General features: G+C 40.4%; 1 protein-coding gene across 3 annotated transcripts in view; it reads right to left on the bottom strand.

The window, feature by feature from the left end:
- dop1a (DOP1 leucine zipper like protein A) overlaps window positions 1–23,335 on the bottom strand; it is a 31,491-nt gene that overhangs the window by 717 nt on the left and 7,439 nt on the right. For all 3 annotated transcript variants that reach the window (XM_052146768.1, XM_052146769.1, XM_052146767.1), the window contains 24 exons: window positions 21,118–21,351; window positions 18,817–19,369; window positions 18,345–18,616; window positions 18,103–18,255; window positions 17,888–17,988; window positions 17,511–17,776; window positions 15,289–17,401; window positions 14,655–14,766; window positions 14,251–14,433; window positions 13,738–13,863; window positions 13,494–13,628; window positions 13,316–13,371; window positions 13,109–13,213; window positions 12,939–13,005; window positions 9,762–9,906; window positions 9,572–9,651; window positions 5,928–6,037; window positions 5,558–5,707; window positions 5,385–5,446; window positions 5,077–5,229; window positions 3,299–3,435; window positions 3,008–3,063; window positions 2,313–2,477; window positions 109–238 (listed from right to left, as the gene is read on the bottom strand). In XM_052146768.1, the coding sequence (XP_052002728.1) occupies window positions 109–238; window positions 2,313–2,477; window positions 3,008–3,063; window positions 3,299–3,435; window positions 5,077–5,229; window positions 5,385–5,446; window positions 5,558–5,707; window positions 5,928–6,037; window positions 9,572–9,651; window positions 9,762–9,906; window positions 12,939–13,005; window positions 13,109–13,213; window positions 13,316–13,371; window positions 13,494–13,628; window positions 13,738–13,863; window positions 14,251–14,433; window positions 14,655–14,766; window positions 15,289–17,401; window positions 17,511–17,776; window positions 17,888–17,988; window positions 18,103–18,255; window positions 18,345–18,616; window positions 18,817–19,369; window positions 21,118–21,351 (5,664 nt within the window). The remainder of the gene's footprint in view (window positions 1–108; window positions 239–2,312; window positions 2,478–3,007; window positions 3,064–3,298; window positions 3,436–5,076; window positions 5,230–5,384; window positions 5,447–5,557; window positions 5,708–5,927; window positions 6,038–9,571; window positions 9,652–9,761; window positions 9,907–12,938; window positions 13,006–13,108; window positions 13,214–13,315; window positions 13,372–13,493; window positions 13,629–13,737; window positions 13,864–14,250; window positions 14,434–14,654; window positions 14,767–15,288; window positions 17,402–17,510; window positions 17,777–17,887; window positions 17,989–18,102; window positions 18,256–18,344; window positions 18,617–18,816; window positions 19,370–21,117; window positions 21,352–23,335) is intronic.

Below are 23,335 nucleotides of genomic sequence, written 5' to 3' on the forward strand. Positions count from 1 at the left end.
TTTCAACTGAACTATTAAGGCCAAGACAACAAAAGGATAGAATATAATTACTATAGAAGTGTACTGTACTGGATGTCTCTTTAAGTCTACGGTTCGTAGCGGAGTTACCTTTGCTCTTTTTCTCAGCAGCTTGGCCAATCTGACAACATAGGGCTTGAAATCTCTCTGATGGGTCCCTTGTCTGCGGACCTCCAAACCAGAGTCATCCGAGGCTTCAGGCACGAAAGCCCATCGATACCTGTGGTGTAGTGTATTGCTTATTATTTCCTTCAAATTAAAAATATTATAAAATATTTGTTGCTGCCTAAAAATGATGAAAAATGTTCATATATCTTAATACAGGATGCAAGACAGTCTAAATCGATATGAAAGGTTTTTAGGACAAAAGGAATAGCCCTGCCATTACTTTTAAAATAGTTTCAGTGTACTCTATGTCTCAGGGGGACTCGTTCATAACCTTTCAACAAGAAATATCAAAATGAGTTGCCTCCTCTCCTTCTAAAACGCATTGGAAACATTTCAATTGAATGTTTAACATAGGGGCAAATACTGGACAGATTCAAACCTGCACTAGTTTTGCACTGAATCCCAATGAAAATTTAGAACACCTGAACTTAGAGGTTGTATCAAGTGAAAAGACACCATGTATATTCTTGAACTATGCCATAAATGCACAAGGTAATTCAATATATACAGGTGAAACTCGAAAAATTAGAATATCGTGCAAAAGATCATTAATTTCAGTAATTCAACTTAAAATGTGAAACTAATATATTATATAGACTCATTACAAGCAAAGTAAGATATTTCAAGCCTTTATTTGATATAATTTTGATGATTATGGCTTACAGCTTATGAAAACCCCAAATTCAGAATCTCAGAAAATTAGAATATTGTGAAAAGGTTCAGTATTGTAGGCTCAAAGTGTCACACTCTAATCAGCTAAACACCTGCAAAGGGTTCCTGAGCCTTTAAATGGTCTCTCAGTCTGGTTCAGTTGAATTCACAATCATGGGGAAGACTGCTGACCTGACAGTTGTGCAGAAAACCATCATTGACACCCTCCACAAGGAGGGAAAGCCTCAAAAGGTAATTGCAAAAGAAGTTGTATGTTCTCAAAGTGCTGTATCAAAGCACATTAATAGAAAGTTAAGTGGAAGGGAAAAGTGTGGAAGAAAAAGGTGCACAAGCAGCAGGGATGACCGTAGCCTGGAGAGGATTGTCAGGAAAAGGCCATTCAAATGTGTGGGGAGCTTCACAAGGAGTGGACTGAGGCTGGAGTTACTGCATCAAGAGCCACCACACACAGACTGGGTCCTGGACATGGGCTTCAAATGTCAAACGTCTTACCTGGGCTAAAGAAAAAAGAACAGGTCTGTTGCTCAGTGGTCCAAAGTCCTCATTTCTGATGAGAGCAAATTTTGCATCTCATTTGGAAACCAAGGTCCCAGAGTCTGGAGGAAGAATGGAGAGGCACACAATCCAAGATGCTTGAAGTCCAGTGTGAAGTTTCCACAGTCTGTGTTGGTTTGGGGAGCCATGTCATCGGCTGGTGTTGGTCCACTGTGCTTTATTAAGTCCAGAGTCAACGCAGCCATCTACCGGGACATTTTAGAGCACTTCATGCTTCCTTCAGCAGACAAGCTTTATGGAGATGCTGACTTCATTTTCCAGCAGGACTTGGCACCTGGCCACACTGCCAAAAGTACCAAAACCTGGTTCAATGACCATGGTATTACTGTGCTTGATTGGCCAGCAAACTCGCCTGACCTGAACCCCATAGAGAATCTATGGGGCATTGCCAAGAGAAAGATGAGATACATGAGACCAAACAATGCAGAAGAGCTGAAGGCCGCTATTGAAGCATCCTGGTCTTCCATAACACCTCAGCAGTGCCACAGGCTGATAGCATCCATGCCACGCCGCATTGAGGCAGTAATTAATGCAAAAGGGGCCCAAACCAAGTACTGAGTACATATGCATGATTATACTTTTCAGAGGGCCGACATTTCTGTATTTAAAATCCTTTTTTTATTGATTTCATGTCATATTCTAATTTTCTGAGATTCTGAATTTGGGGTTTTCATAAGCTGTAAGCCATAATCATCAAAATTATATCAAATAAAGGCTTGAAATATCTTACTTTGCTTGTAATGAGTCTATATAATATATTAGTTTCACCTTTTAAGTTGAATTACTGAAATTAATGAACTTTTGCACGATATTCTAATTTTTCGAGTTTCACCTGTATATATTTTTAAAGTTCATCAAGTCATCTGTGAAGGTTTAAATGCAGTAATGTGAGCACCCACATCTGGAACTGAGGCAGACCCTCAGAGGGCAGAGCAAGGGCCAGATCCAGCAGCTTGCAGGCAGATAGGTATAGGTTGAGCCAGCGCTGGCTGTTGTAGGAGGTAGAGAAGCCGTTGCCCCCCGAATATGTTGTCTCAAGCCCTGCTACTGAGGGGCATGAGGTCCTAAAGGGAGGCCAGAGGCAACATCCATTAGTAATCAGCATTTAAAGTCACCCAGAATTTGAGTAGAGCCAGATTTTGCATCCCAATGAACAGCTAAAGATCAATGACAAATGAATTTCCACGACCTTTTCCATTGATTTGTGATTCCTGTATAAGTTTAAACATAGTTTTGATTCAGACTGGTTTGCCATTTTAGAAACAGTTTGACAAATATATTAAAATAACCCTACACAAAAAGGATTCGCTCACAAATCGAACAACATTGTGGCTTATGAGGAAGTTTCACTGTACACAAAACCAATGTCTAGTTGATGAAATATTTTAAAGCAGAGCTTAAGTAGTCAAATATATGGTCAGTATTTTTTCATTTTTTTTTAAGATCCACTTTCATAAATTTGCAGGCCTGGAAAACACAATTTAAACAGTCTCTTATATTTCATGGTTTTCCATTACAATGAGAACCCTGAAAGATAAAACTGTTGTAAATAGCTAAAATATCAAGTACTGCAACAGATCTGATTAATGAATACCTGGTGATGTCCTCATCTGCAGTGAGTTCCTGTTCCATGAGTAAGAACACCTGAACCTAAGAGAGGAAAAACATAAATAAGGGATCTTTTTCTCTTCTAAACCCAGTGAACAGCTCTATTCTAATTCTTCACAAAATAAAAACATCCACTCCAGATTGTCCTCTAAAATATCATTATTCCACCATCAAAGACATGAGCTCAAAGGGTGACATTTCTGTGCTGTGTGTGTGTGTGTGTGTGTGTGTGTGTGACAGAGAGAAAGAGAAAGAGAGGTATGTGTGGTGTTCTCACCAGCTCAGTGATCATAGTGGGCCAAAGTGAGGTCAGGTGCTGGGGGGACATGCGCAGTAGCAGCACTCTGAAGAAGAGGAAGACCTGAGCATGGAGAATGGGCACTTGCGGGAGTCGTAGGCTCTCCACAAGACGCTCTGAAATTACATCAGTGCGTGTTTGAGTTTGAGACTGGACTGGTGAAAACTTCTGTTAACCATTACTTTATTATAAAAATGTTGGCATGTTTGTGAGCATGCTTGTGTGTTGCATGCACCCAAAATGTCTTGGGGATGATGGGACGATATATCGAATTTCGATATAACGCAAACAAAAAAAAAGTGACTACCCATAAGGCAAAACTTGATATTTCGAAAATTGAAACATTGTTTTCGGTCCATGTGATCATAAATACCCATCAAACATCATAATCACTCCGACTCTAATCGCTTGATTTTACACTTACTGCACTTTTTTCAACACAATTTACAGAGTCTTTGAAGAGCTTAAATTGCCTGAATTTAGCTTTTAGAAATGCAAGTACTGGAATATCACCTCTTTTTGTTTGTCACGTGCTTGAGATTAAAACGGACCATTTCTTCCTTGTAATATGTATCCATCAAAGATGAGATCCCACACTCCACTTTCAATGAATAATGTCTTTTAATTTCCTTTATGTTCTTTACAGTCACTTCTTGCTCATTAATAAATGAACTGCAACACCTGTGCGAGTCTGTGAGATGCACATTAAACTCTTACAGGGATAGTACAATTATAGTGTTTTTATACAAATAAACAACCTTAATGTTATTACTTGTAATTTGTACACATTATTTCAAACATTGATAGTTCTTATTATCATATAAAGAATTTCAAGAGAATTATTACATCTAAATCATTCTCTTGAAATGATAATGAAATGACAAAACAAACAATAAACTGCAGTGTGTCGGAGCTCGCAACACAGCAGCCATACTCGGCGCCATCTTGAGACGCAATCATTCTCTTGAATGATATTAAGACATAATATTAATTTAATTGAATATAGATTTTATTTTATATTTTTCATATATACTCTTTCGGGACAGGTTCTGTTCAGTTCTATTGCATATTCTGCACTTGATCAGCCAGAATGTAGACCACTATTTTTGAAGGCTTATTTGATTGAAATTGTTTCTTATAGTGACAGGTATATGACCAACTCTATTATTTAAACTTTTAGCATTTACAGTAAATTGTGTATTAAAGAACTTTATTTTGATGAGAAATTAAAATGTGCATTTTGTGCAAGCATTAAAAAATATATATTTCTGTCATACTTTATCATTTAAGTGTTATCATATTGAATCAAGATAATATCGAATCGTGAACCTCATCGTATATTGAATCAAACAGTTAGATAACCACATCCTCCTATACCAACATAGTGTGCTTACACACTAGAATAAAGTCTGATGGAGCGTTTGATAGATTGGAATGCATAAGACCTATTTTAAGGGGGTGGACAGTTGGTCTGTTTTTAAGGTTCAGTTTGAAATAAAATGGGAATACAAAAAATGTGTTTTCACAAATGCACAACTGTTCCCACCTGTCTCAGTGTTAAACAGATCCCTACGACAGACAGCACTGCAGCAAAACTTTTAGTGGCATGGCAGAGCATCAGTTTCCTTTAGTTGTTTTCCGTTTTTCCTTTAAGTCCTGGCATTGCATAATGCCCACTGGCATCACTCTCTGATACAGCGGAAACTACAATGTATAGCCACTATTGGGTGGCATGATGTTAGTGTGTCTGGGTTTACCTTGGATATCTGGCAAGTACTTCTGGTACTGGTCCACCTCACTGCTGTAGATAGTGAAGGCCAGTCTTTTGAGTAGCATGGCCCTCTGCTCAAGCTCTGCATCTCGATTGGTGAAAAGACTCAAAGAGCTGCTCTGGGCCACGGCAACTCGTGCTGCATATGTACAAACATTAGAAATATTAAGAAACACATTTGGCTTCTACAACATTCAAATACATGCCTACCACACAAAAACATCAGCACAATGATGATGGAGCAAAAAGATGGACACAGATGTAAGCTCCATTTAGTAAAAAGGGAAAACTCACTAATCAGGTCTCTGAATGTGGTTTTATCATGAGTCATCAGGTGGTCTATTATTGCTCTCCAGCTGAAAGAAAGAAAGAAAGATGTGGTCAATTATGGGTCACAGTAAGCCATAAGTGGCATTACACTGTGTTCCAACCAGAAGAAAGGAGATATTTTGCTAGCTATCACTCACTGGCTGACACATGAGGAGTCCATTTGGAAAAACGTATGGTCCATAAAGAGGTCGAAGGCTTCTTTCTTCCAGGCCCTCCGGGTGTACTGATATCCACTGAGGCTGCTCAGCAGCTGTATACATGCACGGTAACTGGGGGCATTATGAGCACTGGAGGAAAGTAAGACCGAGTAACATAATGGGGCATTGAGAAGCAGTTCTTAAAATCTTGATCCCAAAATTATTTTAATATGCATCTCCAAAGGCTAGTTTAGAGCCCATGAAAACAATACACTTCCAATTAAAAAAATCCAAGCCAAATTAAGTGGCATTTGGGTCTGATTAATAGTGATTTCCTTGTCTAAAACGTTGGGTGTTGAAGGGCAAGTACCTGTGGTTGCGCAAATAGGGCACCACATAATGCATAAGGTTGACCAGTAGAGGGATCACCCTCTCTTTTTCATCACTGTAGAAGACCATATCTAACAGGTGGGCCAGCACCTGCAGGAAAGGGAGACTCATTTAAACATCCATGCAAACAGGAGAACAATTAATTAACACAAAAGCCAGTCATGCTACTCATAAAGCTAAATAATGTTACGTCCAGTGTTGTTTTGTGCTTGTTCTCACTTTCTTTGTGTCTTTTTCAAGTGCAGCCGTTTTGCTAATTGTTTGTTCCACCTGTGCAATGGTGATTAGCTGTCCCTGATTGGGCTCTGGATAAAATCTCTGCACAGACATTCATATGGGAGCTGTCATAACTTCGACTGGTTGTGCTGCTCCCGACTCTCTGCCACCCACCAGACCAGACTTTGTGTGCTTTGTGAATGTGTGGTTTCAATGCAATTTAAACTTGAAACCACGATTAGTTTCTGGCTTTAAAGCAGACAGGTGTAGGGGGTGGCCTGCCCTTTTTGTTTGAATATCATTTGTCCCCATTTTTGTTAGTATATTTTTTTTATCCATACATTTAGGTTATTTATTTATTTTATCTTAATGGGTCACTCTGAAGTCTCTTTCCTGTCGATTTCTTTAATATTCATTGTTTATGGAGTCACGTGACGCTATGCGAGGTTCGTCTATGTTGTCTAATATGTTCGAACACTGAGCTCTGTGCACTTTGCTAGTTTCAATACTTTTTATGTCATAAGAAGTGTGATTCGATACACCCTGATCTTTAACTGTTCTGGGAAGACAATATGTCAAAGAATCCATGGGTTCTGGAGCCAGTAAAAGACACCTATGTGCTCAAGCTGATGCCCCTGAGCAGGCCGCAAGCCAGACCGGAGAGGTGAGGGAAATTCAGCGAGAATTGTTGAACTTGTCGGCAATGCTGACAAAGGTTGTTGCTGATTTGGAGGATCTTGCTGTAATACGTCGATTGATCACTGCCATGGAGACAAAATTCACTGAAGTGGTTACAAGAGTGAGGGATATCGAGAAACAGATCGATTATCTGGAGTCATCAGAGACGGAATTAGCTGCTAATCCGCTAGTGACCAAGGTCGATTTGGGAACGTGTCTGGAAAAAGTTGGAGGACTTGGAAAAAAAGAACCAGCGGAAAAACGTCCGAATTGTTGGAATTCCTGAGGACAAAGTAGTTAGGGATATGGTGAAATTCCTGGATGGGCTCTTTCAGTCTGCTCGACATAACAGGCCATAAGCTGGAAATTGAGCAGGCTCACAGGATTCTGGCTCGGAGATCCGCTGAGGGAGACAGGCCTGATCAATTCTGGCCAAATTTCTGAGATCACCCAATAAAGGCGAGGAGTAAAGGAAGGCTTTCTTGGATAAACCACAGAATTCTCTTATTCCCAGACTTTGCAAATTTGTAAAGAGAGAAAGACTATTGATACAAGAAATGCAAGAAACTCTTACATCAACGGAAGTTTGCTTTTGCACTGATGTTCCCGGCCAAATTGAGAAAAGATGCTAAGGATAGCCGTAAGATATTTACATGTCCCCATCAAGTCAATGGACTGAGTAAGTTATTTTGTGGTACTCACGTTGCAGCCAAGTGGATCAATTCACTGAACATTCATATGACTGTCCGAGGCACCTTTATGTTTCTTTTTGTGCTGGTTCTGCTAGCGGCTGGAGTTTGTTTTGTGGAGGAGCACACCTTCGGGACAGTTATGTGGATAAGTCTACATGTTCTTTGTGTTTATTCCGCCTATTGTCTGGAGTTTGTTTTATAGATCATCTTCTGTTGTGTAATTCGGTCTCACAAAATTTGTATAGAAACTTGACTTGAGCAATCCGATGGCAAAGTTGTCGTGGGGGCTCTCATTGGCGTACATGGACTGTTTGAGTTTAGAGGGATGGATGCCAGTTGCCTCTGTCGTGTGCAAGGTTAATGCACATGTTTTTCTTTTTTTCTGTTTGTTTTGTTCTGGGGAAGTTCATGTTTTGATGACAATTTACAATGTTGGAATGTGGACTTTATCATTTTATTTTTGATACACAATCTATTTTTTCTAATATCTCAAAATGTCAAACGTTAATATAAGTGAATTGTCTCTCTCTCCACATGGAATGTGAATTGGTTGGGACACCCCATAAATAGAAGGAAGGTTATTTCTCTTCTTAAATTTAAGAATGTGATATGAGTGTTTCTTCAAGAAATGCATCTTTCCTTGCAGGAATATATGGGGTGGACATGATTTCTTAAGTGCTGGCTCAAGTAAGAGCAGGGGAGTCATTACACTGATAAGCAAGCATCTACAATTCAAAAGTCTCTACAGATTAAATATAAATTAGTCATTATAGTTTTAGCAGAAATTCAGAGGCAAAGTTTCATTTTGGCTAATATTTACGCACATAACGCTGATGATAAGGGCTTTTTTATAGATCTTGAAGGGATGTTGTAAGCCGCTGGCACCCCTCATGATATATTATTGGGAGGAGATTCATCTTTTGAGGCAGGATTATTTAAGGAGATGAGACAGTGGCAGACGGGCGAGAGATATACGAAGCTTGTCCACTTGTCTTTATGATTTGATGCAGTTGGTGGAAAAGCAGTGCGTGTTTTTGTTTCTTTGTAAACTGAAAAGTGTCATTAAATGTCTGTGTGTTAGTCAAGCAGGTCCCAGCTTCCTCCTTACCTACCTAATTGCTAAACTGGTGCTGAAACCCAGAAAGGATGCCCCATTAAGGAGTCCTCGCTGCTGATTGAGTATCGTGACACAGAGGGAGTGCTCGATCCGGTGGCACTGGAGCACTGCATTATGATCTTTTGGGCACTCAAATTAAATTTTGCCACAAACTCTGTATTCTAGGTGATGGGAAGGCCATTAATATAGGGGATGGTACATAAATAATTAGGTCCTGGCTGGTGTTATGATCTGAAGACAGGTCATCCTTAGGGGATGGAAGTCGACTGGAGTGGGAGTGGTGCACAGAGATGGGCAGGGTGGCAGCATTTGAGGGGATGACATATAGAAGATTACATATTTTTGTTTGTTTTATCTAAATACTTCCTGTTGATTAATTTATTTATGTGTCATTATTAATTTATTATTAGACCACTGAGGTGCGTATGTGTCGGGTGGGGGTGGAAATGTTCAGAGGGAGGAGTATTAAGTTCATATAATTTGAATCTGTATTTTCTGTCATGTTTATTTAATCTGTGACTAGAATCAATAAAAATTGTTAATAAAATATTAATTGTTTACAACAATAAAAACTATTGTTTAATTTATACTCCGTTGTTCTCTTGTGTTTGGTCTGATGGTTGTGTGTAAGTCGTTCCCTTCACCTTGTTGTGTCCTACCCCTAGGGGACGTAACAAAGATAAAGTAGGTCTGAGGGAGCACAATACCTTGTGAAAAAAAGTGGTTGAAGCTCAGCTGACCTATGAATGTTCTTAGATTCCAATGCAACTTTCCAGTTTCTTATCAATTTTATCCAATGCCTCAACTACTTTTCATGAACTGACTATCTTTTTAGGCCTCTAAGTTATAAAGGTTTGCTTGGTTGTGGTGCTGGGTTTGAACTTAGATGAATAAGGTGTAGACCTGACATTCTGTGTTTACCTCAGCCAGCAATGTGAGGGCATGAACGCTGTACACAGATGGAGTAAAGCTGGAGGCCTCCATCACAGTGAGCATTAGATCTGAAATGTACACACTGTTAGTGAGAGACTCACAATACACTCATGCAGATGTATGTGCTAACAGGAGGTGAATTGCACAGATTATATCAGATAGACACACAATCACTGACCTTCGACATCAGCCTCCAGAGTGGTCCCATCCACCATGATCTGAGGAGAGGGTTTGACCTCCAAGTTTCTTCTCAGCCATGTGGTCTGTTCTAAGGAGGAGCCAGCGATCGTACCAATGGCCTCTACAATCTTATGAGTCACATCCTGGGGAATCATGATTTAATTATGTAATGTAAACATGTAAAGAAACATAAGAAACAGTCTATACTGAAACACTGTCTAATAGTAAGTAAAAGATCTTAAAAGTATTAGGTGGCTTTTTTGAATTTATGATAATATAAGATTCTCATTAGGAAAGTTTTTTTCTAAATAGAAATAATGTGGTAATGTTGCGAACATGGTGAAGTGATGAAATCAGATGGTAATGCAATTGTTCAATTGTAGGGCTAACGTATGGGCAGAAGAATTAATAATTTCTACACAGATTCAATGACTTGAATCCAGGATTTACACTGATATTTTCTTCCAAATTATAAAAACTAAGATACAGGCCCACAGTCTGCACTGGAACCCTAAAGTCTGAATCAACCCTGGGCCATGCTACCTAAAGTCTGAATCAACCCTGTGGAAACGAGACAAAATGCACATCTGCCTAAACTTAACCATCTTGAGGACAAAGGTAGATCTACGCACTAAGACCCCTCTTCGTCCATGCTGTAAATCAGAAATGACCTAAACATTAATGGTCATCACATGACTGATACGGCCATCTCTACCATCTCAGCAACAAGACCCTCACCTCTAAAGGATAGAGCTTATAAGGCTTATGTTAAACATAGAATAGCCTCAAGAAAGGCCCCCCCAAGACATTGTCAGTCTCAAGTCTTACCTCCCAAAACCAAGGGCTGGCATTAGAAGATATGTGGCATCACAGTAAAGCCAGATTCTACAGCATAGAGTGAAGTAAACCCCTTGGCGACCAAAAGTGTGACCCCCACATCAGCGCCAGACACAAATGTACATCTAAACACTGGGAGAAACTGTGGAACAAACCACATCCCTCAAGCATTCCAAGAGAAAGGACAATATGGGAATCCATATGGATGTATAAAAGGCAACCAACAATGAAAGCCATTTTAAAACTGTGCAGATAGACATAGAACTGAGCCTGCACAAAAACAAGATAAGCCACCTGCAGAAGACTCACCAGAACTGCTGAAGCTACTCACAGCATGCTTCAAGCAGAATGCAGGCACAACAGTGACAAAAAAACACTGACTTATGGACTGAAAACTCAGCCAATATCCTTAACCTCAACCACATCCTAACTCACAACATGACAGAAACTTATGGTGCGTTCAGACCAGAGACGTCGAGAGCATCAAATCGACCGGAAGTCATTCATTTTCTATGACAGCCAGTGTCTCTCTGCAGCGCAGCGAGTCTTGGGCGGTGTGGACGTCAGAGGAAAGTTTAAGTGCAGCCACCATTACGGTAATGAGCTTTGACGCGGTTCGGCAGCAACCTATTGGAATATAGAAGTGCTCCGATCTAGCGAAGTCTAGAGAGCAAAACAGTGTAAACTTTGGTTCCCACCAAACATTAGTTCCGAAGACAAAATGGAGGAGAAACTGATTACTGCGTGGTGGGTTTTCCCGTAATATTTGAAATGTCCCTGTTTGCTTACAGGGATATAAATAAAATAAAAAAATGATGCGTGGACAAAGGTGTCTAAAATTGTTGGTGTGCCAGGTGAGTTGATGAAGTGGATATTATGGTTTATGTAATATTATATTTAAATATTTCATGAGGATATACGCTACTTGTGATGTTGTCAAAAAGATACTGGTCGACATGTCTGGAAATTTTGGCCCCTTTAAACATAGTTCACAAAACCAAGCACTCAACGAACGTTGCCGCCTATTTCAAATGCGTCAGAGCGTCCACGAATTTTCGATAGCGTTGTTGGCAGGGCAGCCAGAGAGAATTTTGACGCTCTCGCCGCCTCTGGTCTGAACGCATGGTTAGTCATACAGAAGCTCACGATGAGTCATATACAGACATCAAGAACTGTGTCAAAGATTTCCATGAACTGTGGCTTCATCAGCAACCAGTCACCTAGAGGATCCAGATTAGCCAAGATACAATGCACCAATCTTCAAATGGGTCCACCAAAACAAAGTCAAAAACAAGAGCTCTGGAAGCCCAGAAAAGGGGAGAATTTGAAACAGTCTGACACAGTTTAAAACATAGTTTGAACTGTTCTTACAGTACACCACTAACACATCCAACCACTAAAGGAAAATTTCAAACTGTTTTCCTCATAGGCATAACACCTGACATTAATTTAAGGTACCAAAAAACACTAGCTACCCTACACCAAGTTCATAAAAGTATAAACTACCCACTCGACACTGGTTATGTACAACATACACCCACATTACGATAGGAAACACTCAGACTCATCTTAGCAAAAGCGAATCCAATTAGTCAACAAGAAAGTCAATGGCACTATGACTATATCGGACAACTATATCAGGGTTGACTCCTTATGCTTTTCGTTCATGAGCCACCAAAAATTCATAGAGCATTCAGAAAGCCTTGTACAAATAAGACATTACACTACACAATTGAATCATGTGGATCAATTTCCATAAGAAAGCGATCCTTTATATTTATGACTTAGCCTTTCGGTACTTCCCGAGTACTCTACATAATTACAGCTTAAATCTATTTGTGAAATAATTTTCAAATCACATTGAAAGTAGTATTACTGTATGAATTAACATTAGGTTCAGATTGACTCAATCGCTGGCTGAAAATTTTGATCTTACGTAAAGATAAATTCTTATATTATTCCCCTGATCAAGATTCCCATTGAGCTAAATTCTTTGCATTAGTGGTTGGAAAATGATGCAGGCATAAACTTAAAGCAATAAGCTAACCATTATGCAAGTTCCCTAGATATGATTAGTGATGAATGCTGGCAGTTGTAAATACAATAGTTGTAAATATTAAGTCACTAATTCCCAACATATAATGGTGGTTGAACATGGCCAAGATTCATAAACTAATTATTTACATATAAAATCCTACACAATATACCATAATAAAGTATGATTATCATATTTATATAGCATTGTCCTATATTTACATGGTTTATCATATCAAAAAACATGGTAATGCTTTTGGAAGTGAAGGTGCAAAATAACTGGCGAGTGAGAGATTCCGCACACCTGTAGCTCTCGCTGGTCCTTCTTGCTCTCTAGGGTGGGATTCTTCAGGATAAACTCATTCAATACACTAAAGAAAACATCAAATTAATTTTGGAAATCTAATACAGACTGCAATTTTAGAAGAGCAAATGAAAGAATAACTATGCTAGGATCTATGAGATGGCACATACCCAAGTATGAGGAACTGTCCTGGAGCGGGCAGACTGAGCTGCACAGAGTCCTTCAGCAAAGCTAAAAGTGATGGCCAGCTGTCTACCAGACTAGACACTGGAATCCTGAAGGAGACAAGACAAGAGCTGTGAGACTGGCAGTGTAAATACTACAATACACTCAGTTCACTTGGCACAAACTGATATTATTTTAGTCAATTAACTCACCTCTGCACATAGGCATAGAAAAACTGAAGCATGCAGACTTCCAAGGAAAGATGCTTCTGTGAAATAAAGAAAGACTAAGTTGAGTCTACAAAACCATTTACAAAACCAACAAGAGTATCAAAACAATCAGACTACTAAAGAAGACACAAATGCTGTAAGTGTATGTTGGACACTACACCTTCTCTTTGGCGATGGCTGGGGGTTGCTTAAGGACTTCCTTCACTGTCTGTATCACTGTCTCAGTTCGCATGGCACTTACGGAACGAACAAGTTCAACAAGGAGAAGCTGTTCTTCACTCGCTGTGGGAATGACCTGAAATGCATATAAATACACACATAAATGTGAGCAAAATCATGTCTCAGGAAGTGTCAGGCTTTCTGAGACCATAAGGGAAACCGATGACTCTTGGTGTTGTTCATACCTTGTTCCTGGATGGAGTTTTAGCTTGCTTCCTTTCATTCCACACATAAGCAATAGCAGCCATGAAGTGAGCTCCATGATTCATTGAGATTGGGCCCAGTAGCTCTAGGATTTGCTGCCTGAGATTCTGTGAACAACCATTGAAATAATTTCTAGTTAGCACAGCACCTTGACCACAGGCAAGATCATAAGCGTAGGCCTTATATCTCCATCTTAAAGGGAGAGTTCACTCAAAAATTAAACTTCTGTTACCACTTACATGTTTTCCAAACCTGTAGGACTGACTCTTTAGTGGAGCCTCAGTTACCATTCACTATCATTGTATCTTTTTTCCATACATTGAAAGTAAATAATTATGGAGGTTGTTATTGTGGCTAAAATCTCCTTTTATGCACCATGGAGAAAAGAAAGTCAAACAGGTTCAGGAACAACATGAGTAAATGATGGAAGCATTTTTATTTTGGGGAAAACTATTCCTTTAAGTCCAAAACACTGTACAGTCGCCTCATGGTACCTTTGTGGATCCTAGGTTGATGTTTGAGGTGGAGCAGGCAGAGGCTGCAGGCGGCCGGTCAGAGCTGTCAGCCAGATATAGGACACCCCAGAGCAGGGTTACAGAGGACATGATGGTGTGCAAGATCGAGAGAATCCCAGCCCGGGCCTCTGAAAGGTGCTTCTGATCTACATTCGCCTGGAGCTGAAGAAAAAAATGCACATAAGAACAATTACATACTCATATGATTTTTCGTGCTAAACACTAAATTATAGTTTTTGATGTCCATTAGTTTAATAATTTTCAAAATTAGAGAACAAATTTCATAAGCAAACCAATTATAGGTAACATATTGGGCTGTCAAAAGATTACAAAATTACATTACCATGGGCTGCAACACAGGGATGGATGACTAGCTCCCTCACCTGGTGATATTGTGATGTTGGGTCTAGCAGACAATAATGGATTATGGCTGTCATCCCTTCTAGTACAGTCAGAATCAGGTCAGGAGGAATACACAGTGCCATCCACTGGGGCCTTAGGATATGATACACAGAGTAAACATGCACAAATTGGTTCCATTTTCATAAACAAATAATTTCTTCAAAAGTGCATAATACTAGTCTATAATACTATAATACTATCCCTTTCAAGTCTATACTGCCATTTGACCTGAAAGGGATAGTTCACCCAAACATGAAAATTCTGTCATTGTTTACTCCAGTAATTTACATTTGTTGTTCTAAACTTTTATGACTTAAGGTGCATTTTTGTGTGTACGTGCATAATGTAGTGCGCCATTTGTGACAGTTTTTCTTTTTCTTTTCCATGGAACAAAAAAGATGTTAGGCAGAATGACTCCATCCACTTTAACTGAATCTTTTCCCCCATATGTTGAAAGTGATGAGGCCGTCATTCTGCTTGACATCTCCTTTTGTGTTTCACGGAGGTCAGATACGTTTGGAACGACATGAGATTGAATAAATGACAGAATTTCCATTTTTGTGTGAAATATAAATTACACTGTTCCTCTGTTACACAGCAGAAGTAAACCAGTACCTGGTATCCGTAAGACCCGTCTCATAACGATATTGCTGGATAAGGTTATCGAGGTTTTTGCACAGCTGAAGCGTAACAGAGGCAACTACTCGCCGAAGCACTTTGCCCATGTAAGGTAGAGTGGCTGTGACAAGGCCAATCCACTGTGGGTGCATCATGCAGGCGTGGTGCTGATGTAGTGCCCGTATCACTGCACACAGAAACATGCCCTGCGCTGTGATGGGCTGCCCATGCAGATACTGCAGGGAAGCCATGGGTTGCTGCGGGATGACGTGCTCTACCTCCCCTCCGATTAGTTCAAACCCTGACCCTGGTCCACTAGCTCCTCCACCAGAACATGCCAGCCCTGGACCCCCTTCCCCACCCTCCTCCACTGGGATCAGCACGCGATGCTCCAAAACCACCAGGCTCTGGAGAAGCCGCAGAAGCTGCGACTGTATGGCGCTGCAGTTATCCAGCTGGTCCTCAGACAGATTGATGATGCTGTCCTCTGAAAGACCCTCTTCGACTGCAGCCACATTGGTACCAAGGACATGATGTTCATGCCACTTTTGCACGCTGAAGATGGTGGAAAGCAAACAGTGTAGCACTACCTTCTGCACCTTGCATTTGGACAGCACGTCACAAATAAAGCTTGCAAAGCCCTTGGCTGAGCCCCCAGTGATCTTGGTAAGCTCACTGAAGAGCAGCGTCAACACCTCCACGCTTGTCAGCTGCATGGAATGGTTGCCTGCCAGGTCCTGTGATGTAGCCAGCACATGGGCCGAGTAATAGCTGCGCAGAAAATAGAGGCAAAGGGAGATGATGACCTCCAAGAACATGGCACTTCGGAAAGAGTGGGAGTGCGAGTCTTGTGGGATGGGACAGTAAAAATCCTTGCCCATGACAGAGACACGATGACGTGATAACAGGTTTTGCAGGAGAGAGAGCTGCGGTGTGTACGTGTTATTTATGCTGGTAGTGGAGATGGAACTCACAAATGCTGCCGGTGAAGTACGCATCATTGCTGCAATGGCTGAGAGTGCATGCAGAGTGCGAGAGGAGTCGTAGAGCTGAAGGTAAAGCAGCACATGCTGGTATAGGGGATGGATGTTAAACCGAGGAGATGACCCAGATGTGTGAGATCCTCCCACACCACTAGCAGCCCCACCACTAGGTGAGCCTATGTCGCTCTCAATTTCAGAAACCTCACCCTCCCCACAGCTGTACCAGTTCTCTAAGTCCAGACTGTCCCCGAAGAAGATGCTGGGTGTCCGGCTCTTCTCGGTCTGGTTGGTCTTGCGTCTCTCATCCACTTTTCTTTTGACCTTCTTGGTTTTGGGCTTGGCCCCAGGAGATTTTTCCACCAGGCGCTCCATTATCTTGCCCTTTAGGCTTAGCTGTGTGCTGCTGTGACTACGCTTGCGGTGCGGGTCATTGACCTGGAGGCTCTGTTCAGAGGAGGCATTGCCACCACTGTCCGGAAACATGACGATCGAAGGAGAGGAGCTATGGCGGGCGATGCCTTCCCGATGCTCCTCCTCCCCTGAAGCATCAATTGTGGCCACAGTCAGGAACTCCAAGGTTCCTCCTGCAACCAGTTCTGGGAGCGTTCTAGGTTGTGTGTTGGAAAAGGGGGCCAGTGAGACATATGGCCCAGTGGACATATCTGTGGAAGAGTTGGTGCTATCAGAGTCTGTCTGAGGCCAGGCCTCAGGGGATGATGCCGTATCACCTGACTCTTTCTCCTCCATTTGCACCACCTTGTCCACTAGCTTAGTGAGCACAGCACAAACTGCCTTTTCTAAGCACTCTTCCTCTACCAAAGAGGACTGACAAAGCACAGGGTCAGATATGTTAACAGTGCTACCACCTCCTTCAGGTTCATCAAAGCTGCCATTGTCCACAGTGGATGACTGAGAGCCACTGGAATCAGAGATCTGGTGTTCCCCCTGTTGATCAGGAGGTTGATATTCGCCACAGAGTTGTAGGTTCTCACTGCTAAGGCTCAAGAGTGAAAGACTGTCACTCAAAGGATTAACCGTGAGGCTAAAGGGTTCCATATCATCCAATGGGAGCCCTCTGCCACATGCTTGGAAACCCCTGTGGCCATCCACTGATATCTCGCTATAATCTGTAGAGATGACAAATATATTTTCATTACCATGCTATATATTTTTATGGTAAAAATGCAAAAGATGTTATATCTATTTAAAAACCTATAAAGATAAAAACCTTCTTACTTTCAGCATAGCTCATATCCCTCATGAAAATGGGGTCAGAAGACTCTTGTTCTGCTTGGTTGGGGAAGGCCTGGGCCCAGTGACGCTGTGCTTGAACACGCTGGATGGACACCCGGTGGGTTTTAGGGTGCAGAAGTAACAGCAGTAGAGGCTCGAGAACACGAGCAATGTCATGTCTCTGCAAAACCTGGTTTAGCCAGGCCCGGCCAACAGCACTCGCCGAGCCATCCCAATAATTGAGACAGTCTAACATAATAAAAAGAGACCTACAAGAGACAGTGCAGGTAAAAGGATGGTATGGAGCTTGAGAGACCAATGGACAAATGGTGAAAATCACCTCACGACAAAGTAAAATTGCAAAGTAAAACTGCTGTTACCTGTCAAAGGTGCGATTGTAAGAGGAGGACTTGGTTATGTTCAGGTCTCTGGTCAGGTGCCAGAGAACAGAGAATTTTACATGGGCCTCCAACCGTATTCTCTAAAAGAGAATTTAGAAATGAAATATGTGAAACTATATCTATGCACGTATATATACAGTATGTGCTCACCTAAACCCCCTTGTCTGTGAGGTGTGTGCACATGTATGACCAACCTTGTCGCGATGCATGAGCTGCTGGCTGATAACATCTTCACAAATGCTGGGAGAGGGAGCCAGGTTGTGTAGCTGATAAAAGAGCTCCACACTGCGCTTGTGGTGCTGGGGGGTCTCCTCTCCCAACTGATCCCACAAGATCAGGGCTACATTCTACAAGTGTAGAGACAAATGAGACACTGATCAATATAGAAGGAGAGACTAAATGAGAAAATAAAATTGAGAAAGGAATTATTCCAAACCTTAAAAAAATCTGTCTTCTCTGCAATGTATTTCAAGATACCCTGTGTGAGTGGTGGACGAATCACCACTGCAACACGACCATGGCTAGGACTCACTGGCTGGCCTGAGTCTGGACTGCCCACACACTCAGCTGTCACCATAGCTACTGACTGTGTGAGACCAACAAGGTCCATGACAAGAGAGATAGCCACTGCCTTGATACTGAAATCAGCAGCTAAACAGCACGCATCCATCAGAGTCTGAAGCCACACCGCTGGCTGAACACTCTCACCTGTAAGCAAAGCATAGGCACATTGCTAATATGCAACACAGAGGGATTTTGCCACTAGAGCTAAAAACATACACTGCATTTCTAAAAAAGTATGTGCATTAAATACCCTAAATTCCCTTTTCATTAAATTCAAGCTTCTTGTGATAATACATACAAGGTACAAAGGGAGAAATAGCAGCGTTGGTATTTTTTTTTTTTACCTGCCTGCTCCTGTTTGGTGGATGAGGACTTCAGGTTTCCCTCAGCAATGTACACTGGAAAACTTGAGCACTCCAGGAAGAGCTGACAGGCAGCTGTGAAAGCAGCCAGACATTCCTTCTGCTTAGAAGGCATCTGCTCCTCAAATTCATTCTTCCTTCTTTTGTCAACCAACACTGTCAGAGTGTCCATCTCAGAACTGCTGCACCTCCCTGCCTCTGCCTGTCCACCTGGGGTGATATAAAGCCTTACCAGGCAAGAAAGGAACTGTTGGAAATGCTCAAGGCAGCATTGCATCACTGGCTTGTCCTGTGGCTTGCCGTTGGCTGAACTACTCAATCCAGGTTTGGGATTCGATTTGGGTTGGATGGGCCCATTCTCAGGGCTGGATGAATCAGCCTCGGGGTGCTGTGTGTTGTCAGGTTGCACCCCACGTTCTGCCTGGTACTGGATGAAGTCAGTGAATCCACTCTCTGACAACCTGCTGCAAGAAGGGTTCTCGCCTTCCTCAAATACATCAGTGCTGCCAGGGACTTCTTGGGTGACTGGTAGTGTCTGAGCAAGATGGGGCATTAAAGCAGAAAAAGACTGTGAATATCAAAGTATCAAGTTATTGTTATTTCTCTCCTACATGGGATGAGAAGAAACAACATAGAGTGTATCATGACATCATAATGAGCATGTAAACATAAAAGTTCTCAAACTAACCCAGAATCAATATTTTCAATATCCATCACAGTAAAGGCAGTTTCATTATGTCGTGAAATGTATTGCATAACGTTAATATAATATCATATTGGGTTATTTACACATGGCCACTTCATGCATTTTACAGACCAGATAGCCATCTGATCATTAAGTGTAAACTCCCTTCAAGCAGGGTCTGTTCCAGAGGGGGGACCTGTGGCCATTTGCCTTTATATATTTTATAGGTTCATTAAACAATTAGGCCCATGTCCTTCAGAACTCATAATTCTGGTTTAAAAAAAAATGTCCAAACAAATGTATGCAATTACAGTCTCCAGTTATCTTGATCACTTTTTGCGAGGTGGGTGTTTTTTGCAAGTGAAAATGCTGAGTGTCATGTGACCATGGAAAACTACTAGCCACAGTGGCCGGTGAGCCAAAAAGTTAATTTCAAACCCTGAAGATGTGTGATCAGCCAAGTGTAAATGCATTTGATTGTTCAGGCCACATATAGAAACTTTACTCCCCCCAAACAGAACTACGTCAACATACAGAACTTTGAGAGCCCAAGACAACAAAGAAAATGCTGCACATACAGAAACAGCTAATGACTTCTATAGCACAATATTAACGTTAATTTTAGCAATTTAGCCACCCACTCTTTGTAGTCTGTAAGAGCCACTTCAAGTGCAGAACATTTTCACTCACTGGCATTAGCATCATCAAGGAAGTGAACTTCAATTTATGTGCATATGACACATAGAAGACCACAATTTTTATCTGCCTAGACACATTTATGTGGCCAAGAGCACATGGAATTGGCATTCCCAATCAGAAAGTAACTACATATTCCCCATGTGAAATATCTATACAAACTGTAAAAGGGCAGAGATGAGAGAGTGAACAGCTATTTTGTGTCAGAGTGGCACTACACACTGCCTATGAACTAGTGCCAATGAGTTTTAATAGTTAGGCTTGTTTCAAAGCTTTAAAAGACACTAAAATTAAAATGGGATTCTTTGAACCTTATTTGATGTATTTTCTTTTGTAGTTTTCACAGGAAGCATATGTGATTTACATATACAGTAAAAAGATATGCTATATATAGAATATTCAAGGTCTTTATAAATTAAAAGCTCACTGGAAACTCACAATTCCTATTAATTTGATTGTAACATGTAGCCTTAAAAAAAATAAAGCAGCAATGTCCATCTGTCTGCTGTCATCATATCCAAGACTGATGGAGTTATTAACATTTACAGAATTCCCACACATTTCGACCAATCATTTGCCATGACTTTATGCCATGACTCAAGAAGGATTTTTAAAAATCAGAAATTGAACTCCATAAGATAAATTAATAATATAAAATAAATCTGGCTGTTGAAATATTTTGAGCTGACAAGAAAAAAATTATATTAATTACAAAAATGTCCATGATCTTTCCAGGCCCAGAAATCACCATTTTAAATTCCCCACATTTTAAAGGTTATACAGGACTGTGGGAACCCTGCATGTGTTATGCTTTAGTTTAAGCTTTTAAAGCACTAATAAAGATTTGCTTTATGAGTAAAATGTACTTAAAGAGTTTGAACCACTTGATTGTCAACTCTAACCCTTTTCTCCTCTTTGTCTCTGGTTGAAGGGGTAGTGGCACCAGTGGATGGGCCAGAGGGCAGTGCCAAGGGTGACACCAGTGGGGGCTGAACTTTGCTGAGGATCTTTGAGCAGAGACGCAGACAGTGGGTGAGCTCTCTGAGGCCCAGGGCCAGCAGGTGTTTGGTAAGAGCAGAAACCATCCGCAGGAGCAACTGAGGTAGGTGCTCTGTTTGGATCTCTATGTATGTCTCCTAAAGAGACAAAGAGACAGAGAAAGAAAAATATCAAGGAGAGAAGGGCTCAGATGCTGGCTTATATTGAGTTATCAGGAGGTTGATCCCTGCATCCCAATTATGTCATTATTCACTCATCATCATATTGTTCCAAACCAGTTTCTTTCTTCAATGGAACACAAAAGGTACATTTTTGAAGGAACAACATGAGGGTGTGTAAATAATGACAGAATGACCTTAAAAGTAAAGATTAAAATTCTGAAAAGCAAAACTGAAAATATTAAACAAGTATGGCTTTTATGTGTGGAGTAAAAAGGGGATGTAAGTGGTACAAGCTTAAGGACCTTTAATAACCAGTGAGCAGTTTGTCAAATGTACATCACATGCAAAATTATTGTTCTAACTTCCAAAACATCCATAAATAGACATGTCTACTGTTTTTAGCATAATATTATTGCCAATTTTTGACAACTTTGATCCAAATTATTACAACAATTATAAAGTGATACATCAAATATGGTACATAAAGTATAATTATATATGATGTTCTATATAACATAGTTGAATACTGATTCTTGAGATAAGGGACAAAACATGTCCTACATACAAAAGTCCTAGTTATGTAAAACAAAAACTATCATAATAAAAATACTGAAAATTATACATCTAAAAAGGAATGTATTACTTCATAAAGTTATTAAATAACGTCACTAGAAATTTTTTAAATAGCATGCTCTATTTAGTAACTTAACCTATACTCAGCAAGAGGTCACAATGTTAAACTGCCAAACAAAGTGTTTAAAAATGAAACAAATTAATAAATATAAAATGAAAGGTAGGGATCTACACTCACCTAGAACTTTATTAGGAACACCTGTACACCTACTTATTCATTTGATTATCTAATCAGCCAATCATGTGGCAGCAATGCACTGCATAAAATCATGCAAATATGGGTCAGGAGCTTCAGTTAATGTTCACATCAACCATCACAATAGGGAAAATTGGTGGCATGATTGTTGGTGCCAGACAGGCTGGTTTGACTGGTATAACTGCTGATCTCCTTGGATTTTCATGCACAACAGACACTATAGTCTCTAGAGTTTACTCAGAATGGTGCCAAAAACAAAAAACATACAGTCAGCGGCAGTTCTGTGGACAGAAACACATTGTTGATGAAAAAGGTCAACGGAGAATGGCCAGACAGGTTTGAGCTGACAGAAAGGCTACAGTTACTCAGATAACCACTCTGTACATTTGTAGTGTGCAGAATAGCATCTAAGAATGCAAACACATCGAACCTTGAGGCGAATGGGCTACGACAGCAGAAGACCATATTGGGAACTATTTTTAGGACCATACTGTTCCTAATAACGTTCTAGGTGAATGTATAAGATATCAAACAATATATAAAGTAAACTTTAAATTATATTTTCCCAAAAAACTGCCTATTAAATTTGTGTCCTCACATTGCATCAACTGTCAAATTGTTTAATAATCCTGAATAAATTAGACAATGTCATGGTCGGCTATAACTCCAAATATCCCTTTCCCACAATCTATTCATGGTGGATGCAACAGTAGAACACAATGTCTGGTATTTTTTTCATACTTATATTTTATATAAACAATGTTTAAGCCTCAAAGCTATCACAGCTTCGACATGTCAACACCCTCATCCCATTTTCTGTTAAGAATTGTTGAATCATTTAAAGAGGAATCTTAAAATGAGGAAAAAACGAAATGGCTCCAGTGAACAACACATGGTTAAGATGGAAAAATATTCAATTAAGTCAATTCTGACAATTTACACTTTTGTTGGATGGATCAAATAAAAAATTAAAAAAGCATGCTTTTAAGTGTGTCTGACGAAGTTGAAAAATTACAGAAAGATGAAGTGAATAAATGTCAATTTTCAGAAAAAAAGCATTTTATAAAAAATGCCTTTTTAAACCCTTACATGGTTTGTAGGCTGAGACCTTTGTCTACAAGTATATCCATT

Source organism: Xyrauchen texanus, chromosome 17 (assembly GCF_025860055.1).
Source record: "Xyrauchen texanus isolate HMW12.3.18 chromosome 17, RBS_HiC_50CHRs, whole genome shotgun sequence".
Lineage (NCBI taxonomy): Eukaryota > Metazoa > Chordata > Actinopteri > Cypriniformes > Catostomidae > Xyrauchen > Xyrauchen texanus.